At 36.5% G+C, this 17,522-nt stretch overlaps 1 protein-coding gene across 1 annotated transcript in view; it reads right to left on the minus strand.

Moving 5' to 3' along the window:
- The window catches only part of LOC123015249, a 102,226-nt gene extending 84,989 nt beyond the window's left edge, over positions 1–17,237 (minus strand). Inside the window, 2 exon segments of the mRNA XM_044414884.1 lie at positions 11,022–11,902; positions 17,104–17,237. Of these exon segments, the coding sequence (XP_044270819.1) occupies positions 11,022–11,823 (802 nt within the window). The 5' untranslated portion in view covers positions 11,824–11,902; positions 17,104–17,237.
- Between the last annotated feature and the right edge of the window lie 285 nt (positions 17,238–17,522).

Genomic DNA, 17,522 nt, shown 5'->3' on the forward strand with positions numbered 1-17,522 from the left:
CATCTTCTGATGCTGAGACAAATATGACAATTTTTTTTGTTATAAAGTAATAATTTTTTATAGTTTTCACAGAAGGTTATTAAAAAAAAACAAGTTTTTAAATAAATCAGCGAGATTTTATTAGCTACAGAGTTTGATATATTTTATTTAACAATTTGGTCGAGTAAATTTTGAACACTGCTGTCATAGTGTGATAAACCTCCATCCACTCCTCATATCCTCTTTTGTCCCTTGCCATCTCCCCGAAATGTGTCGACCAACCCCATTCGCATTATTGGAACCGATCTAGTTATTACATCTCGAATATCCTCCACCTCCACATAAAAAGCCCAATTTTTAACCCTGGATGATGGATGATTCCGTCGACATTTCCATTCCATGCACAGGTGTCCGGAAATTAACCGACAATGCTCTCTGGCGCATAATACGGTCCTGGCGTCAAATTCCAGGCCCGTTACTTAACCTTAGGGCGAAAGTGAGCGACCCACAAACACCGTGGACACGGCCGAAAAGACGGAAAAACGTGCCGAATCAATACACCACCACCGGCCTTTCTATCGAACTCGTGAACTTGCCAAGGCAAGAAGCGAAGCGTTCAGAGCGGAGGATGGAGGATTTCGACCCTGCGTGGTCGCCGACCTCTCCAGCTGCCAGTCGATAGCGAAAGTGAGACGGCATCTCTTGCATTATTCCTGCTGCGCTGTTTCCACACCAGGAACGGCCAGATAGATACTCCGGGCAGCAGGATTTTCAGCATTTCCTGCTAAACTGCCAAACTCAAAAATAAGTCCAAAGAGTCGCAATTCCAGTTTCTGAAAAACTCGCACCTGGCTGCCCCTTTGTTTCAGCCCTGGTATCGATCAGGGGGAGCACAAGGACCATATTAATGAGAGGAAAAGTAGGTCACGGGTGAGGACCCTCGTTGTAAAGCTTGGAAGAAAACAGCCCCCATAGCAACGTTGCAAAAGGGGAGCCGTACGTAAGGTCATTCGCGTCGCTCGACACATGAATAGAAGTGCGTACAAAAAGCTCATTACACAACGAGAACACTGATTTATTCCGAGACGATGATATCACCGGTGTGCTTTTTGTTCAATTGAAAGATTTGAATATCATTGATGGGTATTGACGGTGACGAGGTTTCTAAAGGACTGGTTCCTTCAAAGGAATGTGTTACATAAATATTACTGTGGTGGCAGGAGAAAAAATCTTGTATAGACGTTTCGCACGAGACGGAACTATTCACAAGGGTAATTGAGAAAGACACTAATGTATATACAACGCGAAATTACTAATTTGCTTTGAGTATTTGTAGTTAGATTGGCTCGAAAACTAACAATGAACACTACCATTATTAAAGCTGTGCAATAATTAACTCCCGAGTTTCAGCACTGTATTGTCTGGGTGCGATATCGGCTCTGATTGCTCGTGTGCTTGTAATGAGTATTTGCCATAGCGCCTGAACTTCAACCTATTCCCCCTTTACCAGACAGGGGAAAACTACCCACACCGGACCGGTTTACGATTTTTCCAACATCTTGAATTTTTTTTTTTGAAAAAGTTCATTTTCCACGTGAAAAAGTGCGAGTTTTGCAACGTGTCTCATCAGCGTCGGAGGCGTCAGCGTCGCGTGACTGCGGAAAACGTGACCCACATCGAAAGCTTGCCGTCTAATAAATCGATTAAAAGCCGCGTGAAGCGATGATGATGGATTCAAAAAGGAACAAAGAATTTTTCCCGATGCTTCCTTTCATGCGGAAACGTGTGTTACGTGTGTGGTGGCAATTATGCGCCCACACACACGAAATCGCAGCGATTTAATGACGAACGCCACTTAGAAATTGTTAATTGCCACGTTTACACGACCATTTTCGAAAATAATGCGAAGGAGCGCGTGTGGTCGGCCGTAAAAAGAATCGAGGGAACAGTTGGAAGATGTATAAAACGGTTTTTTAACACAGATTGGAGACTATTATTTCGATATGAAACAGCAAGGGTCCTGAAACAGACCTCTGCGGCGGTTTTCGCCCAATGAAAAAATTTGGCTTGCTCTCAGAGTCAAGCAATCAACTGATCGGCTATTTATATACAGGGTGTTCAGTCCAAGTCGCCCCGGCCGATAACACCTAAACTTATTTTTTTTTCAACAACTAAATTTTCAAATAATACTATTCATTCATCGCTTTCTTAGTAAATGCATCAAAATTTTTTGGCACATCTGGTGTAGCCGGAAATTGTACCAAATATTTTTCAAATGGAACACCGATGTTTTTTTGCTCGAAACAATAATAATTGGCATGAAAAATACGGTAAACCACTATTTATTACACTTTACTTTACATAATGCACTCAGAAAACAATTTAATTTTTTGAATTTTATTACAAATTTTGCAACGTTGGCGGATTTTACTTGTCAAGGTATTCATGCAAAAAGCAATATGTTGGGATACCGTTTAATTGTTAGTTTGACAAAGCCTAATTTGTCAATAAATCTTATTGAGATCTTTAATAATGGATGATATTAATTACGACGAATTGGTAGATCAGCTTGAAGTGTTTTTTAAGTGCAATAAAAATAGAGCGGAAGCTGAAAGACAGTATAGAGAAAAATACTCAAATAGAGTTCACCCAAATCGTTGGAAATTTAGTCGAATTGAAAAACAACTGAGACGAATAGGTTCGCTTCTTGAAAATAAAAAATCTGTGGTTTTTTGTGAAGAACAAGAAAATAGAAATCTGAATGTTCTGTTATCAGTCGAAGAAAATCCAAGAGTTTCCATAAGAGAACTCGCTCATCAACTGACAAATTAGATTTGTCAAACCAACAATTTAACTGTATCCAAGCATTTTTTATTCACACCTTTCCTTTAAAATTAAAAGTCAGGCTACGCGAACAATTTCCTTATAAAATTCTAAGATTTAAGATGTTTTTTGATTGCATTGTGTTACGCAAAATGTAATAAATAGTGGTTTACAGTATTTTTTTTCATGTCAATTATTATTGTTTGGAGGACAAAAAACATAAGTGTTCCATTTGAAAAACTAAATTTGGTAGCATTTCCGGCAACACCGGATGTGCTAAAAAAATTTGATTTATTAAGAAAGCCAAGAATGAATATTAGTACTTAAATATTTACTTTTTGAGAAAAAGAAGTAAGTTTAGGTGTTATCAGCCGGGGCGACTTGGACCGAACACCCTGTAGAGTGTCGGAAAACTCATTTTTCTTCGCCACGTTTCCAGTGAGTAATCTTCGCTCCGGAAGGTAAATATTCATATACGGCTAATTGAGATCACGTTTTTATTAGTAAACGGCTAATTTCGGTTGTTGGAATTCCACGACGGTTATTCGCTAGACCACTGGTTTCAGAAAGCTCCGATTCTTGGAGTCGGAGAAATCAGAATCACGTCTTTGAGGTGCTGGCGCGTCGGGCGGCTCTTGAATGCATTATCATCCCTGGCCATCCGCTTCTGTACATATGAAACGAGATGCGCTCCACGACTCGTAGAATTTTAACAAGCCGACATGAAACGCACCGCCTTTCTATCATGCATCCGATAATACACTGTGTAACATTTCACCTCCGACTAATCATCACTTGATCTATTCTGACGACCGAAAAAATCAAGAACTCGACTCTGACGCGGATGCTGAAAGGAGAAGAGGCCCAGAATAACTAAGTTTGTGAAACAAATGCACAAAAATTAAAACCTAATTCTCTCCAAGATTCATATTTACTTTGCCCAACGTTTTGAAACTTGTTTAAGAAAATTGCACGAGAAGCTCTTTCGGAATTGAAATTTTCAGTTCAAAGTCTTCATATTCCAATCCAAATTTGGTTTACTTATACTCGAAAATGTAAATTAGGTTGTAGATTTTCATCAGAGAGAAAAAATCCTTATAACTCCAAATATTCGGAAGATGGTACTAAAAAACGTTATCATATGAAAAGTAAGAAAAAAAAGTTTCGAATTTGAACTTTGCATAGAAAAATTGAACAAGAAAGTGACAATAAAAACTCAAATATAATTCCTAAAATTTTTCTAATAAAAAGTACATAAAGTTCGCCTAAAGAAGGAAAAAAAGGAAAAGTCGTTGAAGTGATACTAAAATCAAGCAAAGGAATAAATATAGTGAGTTTATATTTTATTTGGCTTGAAAAGTCGATTCTGCTATGGAGAGACCTTCTCTGTCCAAGGAATCCAAATCTGTAATTGTTTTTTACCTGGAGCTTATAGTTTTTAAAAAACACATGGTTAAAATAGAAACAAATATTTTTTCTTATGCTTTTTTTTCTTTTAAATCTAAGAGAAGAGTTAAAATTTTCGATTGAAATGAGGCTTTCTAGACGTAAAGTTGCACGAGAAGCTCTTTCGGAATTAAAATTTTCAGTTCAAAGTCTTCCCATTCCAATCCAAATTTGGTTTCCTTATACTCAAAAATGTGAATTAAGTTATAGATTTTCGTCAGAGAGAAAAAAAAACCCTTATAACTCTAAATAGATTAAATATTCGGAAAATGGTATAAAAAACGTGATTAAAGTAAGAAAAAAAAAGGTTTCCACTTTAAACTTTGCATAAAAAACAGAAGAAGAAAGTGACAATAAAAACTCAAATATAATGAAAAAAAGGAAAAGTTTTTGCAATGATAGTAAAATCAAGCAAAGGAATAAATATAGTGAATTTATATTTTATTTGGCTTGAAAAGTCGATTCTGCTATGGAGAGACCTTCCCTATCCAAGGAATCCAAATCTCTAATTGTGTTTTACCTGAGGCTTGTAGTTTTTCAGAAAAACATGGTTAAAATAGAAGCAAATATTTTTTTCTTATATTTTTTTTTCTTTTCGATCTAAGAGAAGAGTTAAAATTTTTGATTGAAATGAGGCTTTCTAGACACAATTGCACGAAAAGCTCTTTCGGAATTAAAATTTTCAGTTCGAAGACTTTACATTCCAATCCAAATTTAGTTTCCTTATACCCGAAAATGTGATTTTCGTCAGAGAAAAAAAAAACCTTATAACTCCAAATAGATCAAATATTCGGAAAATGGTATTAATGTGATTATACGAAAAGTAAGAAAAAAAAAGATTTCCAAATTAAAGTTTACATAAAAAAATTGAACAAGAAATTAAGAAAAAAACTCAAATATAATTCTTAATTTTTTTTTAATAAAAACTACAAAAAGTATATATACCCCCTTCGCCTAAAAGAGAAAAAAAAAGGAAAAGTTATTGCAGTAATATTAAAACAAGCAAAGGAATAAATAATTATATTTTATTTGGGGAGACCTTCTCTGGGACTATGCCTATAAATTCGGCGCCTTTGTGGCAAATGACAAAATGCAAACACTGCGTTTTATTTTAACGGATGTTTGTTTGAATTCGTTACCATTTTGTTAGACGAAAATTAATGCGCATGTAAAGTGGTTGCACGTTTCGCAACTGCACTTCAATTTGCTAAAATGTAAGTTCTCTTAGTTGCGTTAGAAATTCTAAAGAGGATGGAACCCACTTATAGGGAAATTTCTTCGTGTTTTCCCTTTTTCACCCCAAGTATATTAAGTTTTCAGTTTTGTAAAATTCCAATTTTCCTGAAAAGTCCGTGTCTGGACCGACCTTCGCCGTAATAATAGGCGACTAGACGCGATTTCCTCGTTTTAGCTGAAACCTTGAAACGACTCGTACACGCACTGTTGCTACGTGCGTGCACCACGCCAGTTGCCTAGGAAACCGCCGCCCGCCGTCGGCCCTTTATTACGTCACGTTCGTCTCCTCCCGCCCCCCGCCAAGGAGGAAAAAACACGGAAGACGGGCGCTGGGGGAGTCGCGAACTTGACGTCACGCCACGACATCGAGAAGCGATCCGATACTCTCTTTACGACGTTTTAGTAAAGCATTGTGGAGGAGATATCGGTCGATGACCTTTGCAGCTCCTCGCTACACCCCCGCACACACAACGAGATGTACGAGTGAAAGTGATGCGAGATTCGATGAGAATCCGGGGCCGGAGCGGAGAAAAAGCTCAAGAAACCGGAAAAAATCACAAAACTGAAGCTAGTAGGCTATTTGCTAGGTCTGGTCAAGACAGGTCAAGTCATCCAGTGACTTTAAAGCGTCGTCTGCGTTGACTGACAGTAATAAAAGTCTGGACAATAGGCCAAAATCGTGAACTTGTCAAAAGGGTAAATTCCGGTAGATGACGCGCGCGTCACGCTCCAAAGGAAACTGTAATTTGTGAAATTTGAAAATCTGCAAGAAATTAAATGTTACAGTTGTTGATACATTTAATAAAATATTGATCTGTCACACAACTAATTCATTTTTTCAGCTTAAGAAGCCCAGTATCAATATCATTCAGACACTACATTATAATTTTTAAAATGCCAAGTATCCAAACTTGCTGTGTTCCAAACTGTGGGCAAGGAGAGAAAGAGGATGTTATTTTACATCAATTTCAAAAAAGTAGAAATCAAAAAAACGAATGGCTTAAGAGAATATTTGGTACCATGGGCAATATACCCCCAAATTCCGTGATCTGTGGAAAACACTTTGAAATAACGAGCTATTATAAAAACAAAAAATTGTTACCAAATGCAGTTCCATCCTTGCTCTTGAATTATAAAAAAATTACTCGTTTTCAGATAATTTCTACACCGTGTCGCCAATCTCCAGAGTCATTTGACAAAAATTATATAATTTTAAGATTTCAAAAGTCGAATAAGCTGTATGAAAAAAAACTTGAAAAACTAAAGAAAATGCAGGAAAAAATTGACAATTACAGTAAAGGTCAACATTGTGTAGTGAAAATTGAGTCAGATGCAAAGGACTTAGAACCAAGGGCTGTGTTTTTACTTGATCAAATTTATAATTATTCCCTAAAAAACCCAAGATGGTCTGAAGTTACAGAACGTCATTGTACTGTCTGTAGGTACATTTCTTCAAAAGGTGAATTTGCGAGAAGAAGTCATTTTTTAAAAGCTCCATCCAGAAGAATTTTAGACAGATATATGGGAAATTCTCAAGGGGATCCAGGCTTGATTAATTTAATTAAAAACAGAATAACTGCTGAGGGCAATAATTTAAAAGACGTTGAGAAAATATGTTCCCTTATTATAGATGACATGGTCATTAAAGAAAAAATGGAGTATAGTCGAACAGAAAATACATTTTACGGCATTGCAAATACTGAGAACGAAATAATAGGAAAAAAGCCCATTTTAGCCAATAAACTGTTGTGCTCCGTTATTCATGGATTGTCTACCAAATACACCATTCCCGTTGGATACTTTTTTCATAAAACACTTTCGACTGAACAGTTTTTTAATATGAGCATAAATGTAATAAAACAGGTACATGAATGTGGCTTCAAAATCTTGAGATTGGTAAGTGACAATCATAAATAAAATGTTGCACTTTTTAAAATGTTAGGACAAACAGAGCTGGAAACCAAGGTCCACATAGAAAAATAATAGAAAATATAATTAATCCTAGTGTTTTTATTCGAAGTATTGAAGAAATAATAAAGAGTTATTGTAATATGTTAATGCTCTTGTAAATTTGTAAAGATTAAAAATAACTATCTAACCCAAATGTAAATCTTTATTTTTTTAAATAAATAAAATTATATTTGCGTATAAAATGTTTTAATTTTTGATGTTTTTCGTCTAGTTCTTAGAAAAAATTAAAATCAAAAATAAACAATTACGCATTTATTATTATACAACCCATAAATACAAAATTTATCAAGGTTTCAAACCAAAATATACAGATTCCATTGGAGCGCGGACTCGTCGCTCCCCCAACGGCCATTTTTTGGCATTGCCCAGACTTTTATTACTGTCAATCAACGCAAACGACGCTTTAAAGTGACAACACTTTAATCAGAAATCAGACATTTTTCTCATGCAGCCCAAAAATTCGGTCAAAGATTGCTTTTTATTATTTGGGTACATTTCAATTGGTCAAAATAAAGATCTCCGTCGGCGTTCCTTTGAACCCTAAGAAGTGACTGTTCTATAAACAACTTATCCCGAAACGTCAAACATTCTGACATCTGCTTTACGCATTTCGAAACCAATCGTTACAATAAACATGAAAAATAAAGAGAAACGCAACTCCATAAAGCCCCCATCTCCAACCTCTCGGCAATTAGTCAAGTGTCCTTTTTTGTCATGGACAAAAATTAGGACGCTTTTTGTCTGTTTACAAAGCCACTGACAGATGTATCGTTTTACCAAAGTCGTTGTAAAAAATTTCGACGTTTCGGAGCCGCTTTCTGGACAAAAACTCAAGATGTTGAAAAGTGGTTGGTTTTGAATGAATGAATCCTGGAGTCGGGTTAAAAATTGTGGGATTTTTGATTAGGCGAGTCGTGTCAGCCTCGAGCCGACCTAGTTCTAATGGAATCCCATCCTATTAATAGTCTGAAAACGTTATTAAAACGGGAGTGTATCTCAGCTCTTGTTGGAATCTTTTTCCCATCTGTTGGTCGCATGGCACCACCCTTGACCTTTCCCGTGTCACCGCCGATCCCAATCTGTGGGCAATTTGTTTTTGTAAAAATGCATGTCCGGACGAAATGCACTTGCTGGATGCATAAATTCTCGGTAATGGACGTCGCGAACCCATCCCAGAGGTCGTTCGTTCTGGAATTGGACGATTTAAGTCGGAGGACCAGATAGCATCTGCTGCAAATTGAGATCGTATCTTTGTCTCGCCGGTTCGTGCAACAATATACCACTAAATTACATGAATCTTGGAGGTTTATGATGTGGAGGATCCGCTTCAGGTAGTCGATTATGGCAGGACGTGGGTGAGGAGATCGGCTTGGGAAGAAGTTGGCTATTTCGGGCATTATTAGTAATGCAGTAATCATGCCAAATGGTATAATGAGCGAGTGCATAGGCAATGACGGTGACTGGGTCGGGCAGGACCGCCAGACTAAGCGGAGCAAACAGTGGCGTGCGTCACTTCTCCAAATAGATGCCGCGGCGACGCCAAATCGACGCACAGGACGACAACAGCACAACGCCAAGCGCCAACACGAAAACAGCGGACAAACACCAAGTCTCAAAATCTGGTCAAAATCACCAAAACACACACCCCTTTTCAAGCTCTGAATTAATATTTTGTTCCAAAATTATTTCAGTTTGAGATTTTGGAAAAAATGAGATGGTTTGAAACTTTGTTTACTTTCAATACCGAACAACAGCAGCCAAACACTAAATCTCAAAACCTAGTCAAAATCCCTTTTTAAGAGCTCTCGGCAACTGAAGTAGTATTTTGTTCAAAAATTATTTCAGTTTTGAATTTAGGAAAAAATGAGATGGTTTGAAACTTTGTTTACTTTCAATAACGAGAAACAGCGACCAAAGACCAAATCTCAAATAGTGATCAAAATTCTGCACAACAAACATAAAACTGACCCTTTTTGAGAATAAGAAAGACAAAATAAGTTTCAAACTACTCAAACTTCTAAGGATTGTAAATCGCAATTAAATTATTATTTTTCCTACGACCCCAACAAAAAGTAAGTTTTTCCACTCTAATTTCAAAAAGAAAAGTGGCCAACTACCCCTCAGCGAGGTAAACATTTTAGCTCTTTCATGGAAAATGATAAAACATGCTGCTGGATTTAAGGGCGTTACTGAGATATCAAAAGAAAATTTTAGTCTTAAAGTTTTTTTTTACACTGAAGAAAAGTGTCTTTTCTTCCCTTAGTGGTCACTGCCCGGGTGTGTTCACTTAACTGAAATATTGCTCTATATTTTTGAAATTATGTTAACTTTAAATGCACAAGCACCAAAACGAAAAACAGCGATCAAAGACCAAATCTCAAATACTGATCAAAAATCTGCACAACAAACAGAAAACTGACCCTTTTTGAGAATACGAAAGACAAAATAAGCTTCAAACTACTCAAACTTCTAAGGATTGTAAAAAATCGCAATTAAATTATTATTTTTCCTACGACCCCAACAAAAAGTAAGTTTTTACCCTGTAATTTCAGAAAGAAAAGTGGCCAATTACCCCTCACCGAGGTAAAAATTTTAGCTCTTTCATAGAAAATGATAAAACATGCTGTTAGATTTAATGGCAATACTGAGATATCAAGAGAAACTGTTAGTTTTAAAGTTTTTCTTCCTTTACACCAAAGAAAAGTGTCTTTTCTTCCCTTGGTGGTTACTACTCGAGTGTTGTCCACCTGTGAGAGAAAACGATACACTTTCCTTCCTTGTAATACAAATAATTATTGTTCACTTAACTGAAATATTGCTCTATATTTTTGAAAAGTATTGCATAAAAAATGAAGTCGGTTTCAAAATATGTTTATTTTAAAATGCACAAGCACCAAAAACGAAAAACAGCGATCAAAGACCAAATCTCAAATAGTGATCAAAAATCTGCACAACAAACAGAAAACTGACCCTTTTGAGAATAAGAAAGACAAAATAAGCTTCTAACTATTCAAACTTCTAAGGATTGTAAAACATCGCAATTAAATTATTATTTTTTCTGCGACCGCTCTAATTTTAGAAAGAAAAGAAAACTACCCCTCAGCGAGGTAAAAATTTTAGCTCCTGTATGTCCTGAAAATGTTAGTCTTAAAGTTTTTCTTTCTTTACACTGAAGAAAAGTGTTTTTTTTTCCTTGGTGGTTACTGCCCGAGTGTTGTCCACCTGTGAGAGAAAACGTACTTTTTCCTCCCTTGCTCACTTATTTCAATATTGCTCTATATTTTTGAAAAGTTTTGCAGAGGAAAATGAAGTTGGTTGCACAAGCACCAAAACGAAAATAAGGGATCAAAGCCCAAATCTCTTCTGAAACTTTTTTTCTCTTTTTGAGGATGAGAAAAGACAAAACAAGTTCAAATTTTTATTTGGCCACTTTCAGGTTTCAGTTGTCATGAAAGTGTCTGGAAAGTCAAAGATGTGTTTGGTGTCCGTGGCTTTGGATGCGCATATTTGCCGCAATTCATAAAAGCTCACGGTGGGTGTTTCAGAGGGAAGAAAGATTGACTTACATGAAGCGTTGCCGTGGTCATGCACCGGAGGCATGGGCCGTTCCGTGCCTTCAGAGTGTGCGGCTGGTGCGTCCTGGTCTAAGAAGCTGCTATCGTTTTGATGTTCGTTTTCTGGCGCAGTGTTCACGGTCGTATAGTTCACCCTATCACTATCACCCACACTATTGTCAGTCTCACTGGACACCAGCACATCCGCTCTTTTATCCTCGTCGATTTTGTCCGCAGTGGTCCTCTTGCTCTGCTCGAAAATGCTGTTGTATTTTGAAGCGTAAAGTTCGCGCTTAGTCCTAAATCGTTTTTTGCGCGTCGTCGTCTCGTTAGAATTTTGATTATGTAACAACTTTTTAGAATTTATTACAATTACGCTAGTATCACTTTGTACAACTCGAGGACTCAATAACCTACTTAATACTAAAGTGGAAGAATGCGGTCGGGCATTGGAATTATCAATTGGACTAAGGGAAGAGGGCGTCGGACTGAATTGGACTAAAGGATGCGTAGCGTTCGAGGACGCATAGCACCTTGCCGCTATCGTTAAAGTGGCAAGGAGGCAGAGGGCGGCCAGGGGGCGCTGGGACAGACTCGGGGCCGTGGTCCAAATCGTGGCCAACGTCCCGGCATAAAGGGCTCTCACTGCGATGACGGCGACCACCAGAGAGCACTCAAATGTCAACTCCAAGGAGGCGCTTATGCACAAACTAGAACACTGCTTTCGGCCCCAAGGGCCCAGTTTAGCGGATGGAAGGCGCGCGAGTGGGATCCCAAGTCGAGGAGGACTTCGAAACGCGACGAGGATGGACATTGCATCGCACGAAGGTGCTGCCCAACACCATCTTGGGGGCAGTTCTAGCTCACTCGACTCCGCTTACTCGGCTACCATCCTGCAAAAATACAATTTTTTTCGTTTGAGGACAGTTATTTATCAATACCCCCCTTGTACAATAGGTTTCGTGGACTCTCTGTGACACTCAGTGTATTAACACACGCGCCACGCGGGCAGCTGGCGGCCGGCCAGCCCCGCATTTAGAACAGAAGCAGCAGACTGTGGTCTCTGCACGCCCCCCGCCAACGTCACCGCCGCAACATTGTAATATTCAATTATTCTTACATGTTGTCGCGAAAAACCGCTTTTATTAATCTTGCCGACGACGAGAACCTACAATCGTCATCACACAACAACTAACTCCAATTTACACAACCATTTGCCAAACGAAAACCAAAGAGCTTGACAACAACGCAAAACTTCAACCAAGGCAGGGGGGCGTCCAAAGAAAACCACTTTTGACAAAATTCAAACAAACCTGTCTTTTTTACTCTTTTAGACAAAAATTGAAGGGTGTTTCTAGAGTCCACGAAACCAAAACTTAAATTCTGGAATTTCGCTTACAGGACGGTCGTAACAATAATTTTGCTTATTGGCATTAAAAAGTTTGCTTTTTTGATCGAGAAAGAATTGTGACGATTTTGATCAGTTTTTGAAACCATAAACGTCACGAACAGTTGGGTTGTTTCCTGTGTTTTGCTGGCCTATTTACAATTGCAAAATTCAAAAATTGTCATGTCATTTTTTTAAATTAGACTAAAAATAGACCAGGAGCGAGGTATAAAGGTCAACTATCGTAACTATTCAGATTTTGTTGCTCTAGAAAAAGGTGTTGATTTGTTCATCAACAAACTTGCTATTGCAAAATAATAAATTTCTACTGAAATCAAAGACAATGAGATGTTTACAATGTGAGAGTTATTCACAATTTTTTGGGAGAATTTGGGATAACATTTCTTGGTACCGTAACATGGGGTTACTAATTTTGTTTCATTTTCAGTATAGGTACCTACTGAAATTATGTTTATTTTATTTTTATGCCATATAAAAACCATAGTATACCAAAAAATGACTTATTTCATTTTTTTTAAGAAAATATATATTTATTAAATCCTCTACGTTAAAATTGAATTTTATCTACTCTTTTCTTCATGTTAAAATAAAATTTTATCGTCTAGATGATAAAAAATACATCCCTTGTTGTATATCTGCGGTTGTTAGTTGCTAACGATCTTTGACATTAGATTTCATTGTTGAATTTTACTTTGACATTTATAAATATCGACCAAATTGACTACAAAATTAGTGAGGATTAAGTAAAATTTTATATTGTACACCTTTTCAAGCATATTAAATTGCTCTCAAAGATAAAATTCTATTTTATCGTCTTGTATAATAAATAACTATTATTTTACTAGACGATAAAAGACTGCTTTACCTACTGAAATTAGTTGATAAAAGCACTTTTTAACATTGAGTACAAAATAAAATAATTTATTTTCATTTCACGTGTCACAAATTTTTATAGACGTTTTTATCTGAAGGAAATAGAAATAAACCATTGAAACGTCATATTTTAAACACAGTTTGTACTTTATTTGTAATAACCTTTACCAGTGGCGTACTGATCAAGGTTCCGTGGGTTGGACCTGGAGCTCAAAGTATTGTCCAACTACAAATTACAAATTTAAGAAAAACCAAAATAATATTTTTTATTAGCTGTTAAAATTAGGTTCTGATGACTAAAAAATTGTTATGTCTGCTTAAGCTCTCCACTTAATAGAGAAAAATTTGGAGACTTTTATTTAAAAAAATGACTTATGAGTATTTGACTTTCCTCAAACGTAACGGTAAATTTTGAGTAAATTGCTCTCAAAGATAAAATTCAAATTTTATCGTCTTGTATAATAAATAACTAGTTTAATAAAGTTTATTTACATCATATATTACATATTTTTACTTCTAAGGTGTCACAGTACCCCCCAAGCTACCATAACTTTGATTTTTAACATAATTAAAGGGATTGTCAAAATAGCCCCGAACTCGAGGTTACTTTGACACCAAATTATCAATTTTTTTTGAAAAAACTATGACCTTGAGTCATAATTTTAAGTTTGTTTGTTAAAGCAGAAGGATCAATTGTTCCGATGCTAATTTTTTCAAGAAAATATTGCAAGAAATAAAAAAGTTACATGAACAAAACCTCTCAAACTATGTCAAAGTAACCCCGATTTACGGTATTTTGTGGTTTCATCAATTTTTTTATTTCTGAAATTTTTAGACTCTTCTCAGTAACCGGGAGAAAGATTGGTAGTTTCCCTCGATCGTTGGTCAAAAAAACGTTTCAAGTTCTTGTTGTTCACCACATTGGGTTCTAGTAAACGTATTAGAAATTTTGAAATTGCTTGAAGCTTGTAGCGTTTGGCGTAAAAAATCATTCATAAAACAGTGTTTACCACGAGCGTCTCAGTTTGTATATCTTGGGTCTTGTTTTCCCCATCGTTGTTAACTGTATCGCGTCAGATTCGACGAGAGGTAGTATTTTTAGAAATTGCAAATTTCAAAAATACTAGACTGCAGACTAAACAGTCGATAGAATAATAAACCGTCAAGTGCAGACGTGAGTCGGGCCAACCATCATCGATTCTTGATCAGACAACGTCGTTAGACTTCATTGATCGTTGCCTCTTGGCCCAACTTTAATCGTCTCGACTAGACACAGGCAGGCGTCTAGACGATCCGATTGAATTTTTTGCCACTCATCGTTTATGTAACAAGAATTGCACGTAATTAGGCGAGGGTTTGAAGGGACGCGACTGATTTTTGTAGTAAACGAACCTGAACTATTTGCCATAGTTCAAACATTTTGGCAGCAAACAAGCAAATAGTTCTCGAGTTAAAAATATCTGATTCGTACGTCTGCTACAGAGAAACAACTCGGGAGCCAACGTACTACATTCTAATACTGGCTACTGAATCCCTCACTTTTAGAATGTAGGATAAAATATTTATGAAACCACGTTGTTGCCTGGCATTCTCATTTTTAATCATAATCGCGTAACGACCATCGATTGCGATGGAATCGATGCGGCCGCGACCATAACCGGCGGATTCCTGCTGCGTTTCGAAAATTCCTGCAGGATGCGAGTCGAATAAAATTTCGAAGAGATTCCGACGAGAACAAAGGGATTAGGCGAGCTGGAGAATTTTCTTTCGCACTTGTGGCCGGTGTGTGCAATAAACACTCCTTTATTTTTGAATCATATTTTTTGCATATTGTTTTATTTATAAGCTGACCCACTTCCCATTTTTCTTACATAACATGAATTGGATACCTAACAGAAATAAAGTAACTGTATATTTGAATACTGGGACTCCGTTGATGGGGCCAAATGGTTCAAACGAAAACCGAGACGGTGACATCTGACTGATATATTTATTTACACGAAAAAGATCACTATTTATCTTCAACACTCGACAAAGCAAAGGGTTTGGGCCAAAAAACGACAATTTCGATCTGCAGGTTTGATACTAATGCACAAAATTTTTAACTGCAGAAATGCCAAACTGTACTTTTTTAAATCAAGGTTAAAAATAATTTTAGGCCAAATTTTGTGGATGCTTTATTGAGATTTTTTATGACTAGATACAATATTAATTTCTAATTATGCTAAATGACTGTTAAACAGTAATCTGGACTGACTGAAAATTTTGGTTGGAATGTTTTACCAACATTAATTAACAATCTACACAGTCACTACAAAAATTATTCAAAATTTTAAATTTCCAGTATTAAAATATTAATTACTCAAAATGCATCAAATTTTGCATTCTTTTATTTCAACAATTACCACTAAAAATTAACGGAATTTTATCATGTAGAAAATACTCTGAACTTGAAATTTTTTGTTTTCAAAATTAGTTTCTAAAATTTTGAAAAAAAAAAACCACAAATTAATCATTTGTACAATCATTTTTTTACTCAACTAGAAATAATTTTTTCGCCGGCCCTAAGATTTGGGACAGCCTGTACAATGCTATACAAGTACATATTTTTTTCATGGGAATATTTTCTTGATGGTTAAATTATATTTATTTTTTTATATTTTTACAAATACAATAAAAAATGTGCAGAAAAAGTATTAACTAATTTAAAAATTTACTTTATTTTCATCAGTTGTACAGTATCATCTTTAAATGCACATCTTTGCAAGCCGTAAATTAAAATTTGAATTTTTTTTGTAGCCTTTTACGAGTTTATTTAGAAATTAAAATAAAAACAATTGTTTTTGCATTAGACATAGAATTTTAAGAATACATAATTATAAAAGCCAAATATGCTAAAATTTTTAAGATTTAAAACCTAAAAAAAATGCTGATAATAAGGCATTAAAATTGAAAATTTTAAAAATATGACATTTCAAAATAAATTTTTGTTAATGATAAAGATAAAAAGTCTTTTTTTTTAGTTTCTGAAAATTTAACTGGTTTCGTAATGACAAAATTCCATAACATGACCTTGAAGTAACTTAATTTGAGTGCAAATCGAAAGAAATATTAATAAAATAAAAATCAACAAAAAAATACAAAACTAAAATAATTAAAAAAATTAGATTCCGGTACTATTTTAGTATGAAGACAAATATACTTTGAAATAAAAATAATAAAACCACAAATTTTTGAGCAAATTTTTAATTTGAAATAAGTACATTTCGGATTTTCTCCAGGAAGTTTTTCAAAATGAAAGACTGTTTCTATTTTTTTTAAACATATTCATACCTGTAAATAGGCAAAACTGTATTGTTCTCTACTTTAAAATGAATATTTTATAATTTGAAATCCGAGTAGCTACGTTCGCTCACATTTAAACTTACCCACATCAAAAACACAGAAATCCGGCACCCTAAACCGTAATAAATAATAATTTTACACATAAAATAATCTTTCTGGATCTTTTGCAATTTTTCCAATTTTAAAATTAAATCCCGCAAGCTAGTGTTGCGCCAAAAATCAAAATCTCTTAGAAACAAATTTTTCATAGTCGCAATCTCGGGCCCAATTCCGGGTCAAGGTCGCGCGTTTTTCTGCCTTTTTCACAAATTGCGCTCGTTAGCGCCAAAATAAATATTTTGCGCCCCGGTGGCAAAATCGGCGACCTTGCCACTTGGCGCATCAAAAATAATCAGCGACCGTCCTGTATGCCTATCGCCCACGCGCCGCCTCCGGGGGCTGTCGCCCGGAGTCGGGGTCATGTCGTACTTAGTCGGAGGCACACGCGGCGGCACTGCACCATGGAACAAGGTCCGGCGTCGGGGGCGGCGTTCTCGCACAAGGCCGACACTCGCACCTTTGACAACTCTTGGACTCGCGTCGCGTCCTGCTGAACTGCCGGAGCGTCGTCACTTACTGAACCTCCTCGAGCGCCGCTCGGCTGGGCCGACGCGCCTCGGAAACGCTCGGGGAAAATCGGCGCCCAGGATGGGCAACCGCCGGTTATGCAATATCCCCATTATTTACTATATCGCACAATGGAAAACATTTAAATATAGAGCCGATTGGGCCCCCGAGACGGCAGTTCCGGCAACAGTGCATCGTCGGGGGCGGCGAAAGTTTGGGGCAAGGACGGACTTGACGTCGATCGAATGACGCGACAAGGATAAAAATGCACTTTTTATGCA

This window comes from Tribolium madens, unplaced genomic scaffold, assembly GCF_015345945.1.
Source record: "Tribolium madens isolate multiple individuals breed KSU strain unplaced genomic scaffold, Tmad_KSU_1.1 Scaffold_97;HRSCAF=244;Tcas5.2_LG3a, whole genome shotgun sequence".
In the NCBI taxonomy this organism is placed as follows: domain Eukaryota; kingdom Metazoa; phylum Arthropoda; class Insecta; order Coleoptera; family Tenebrionidae; genus Tribolium; species Tribolium madens.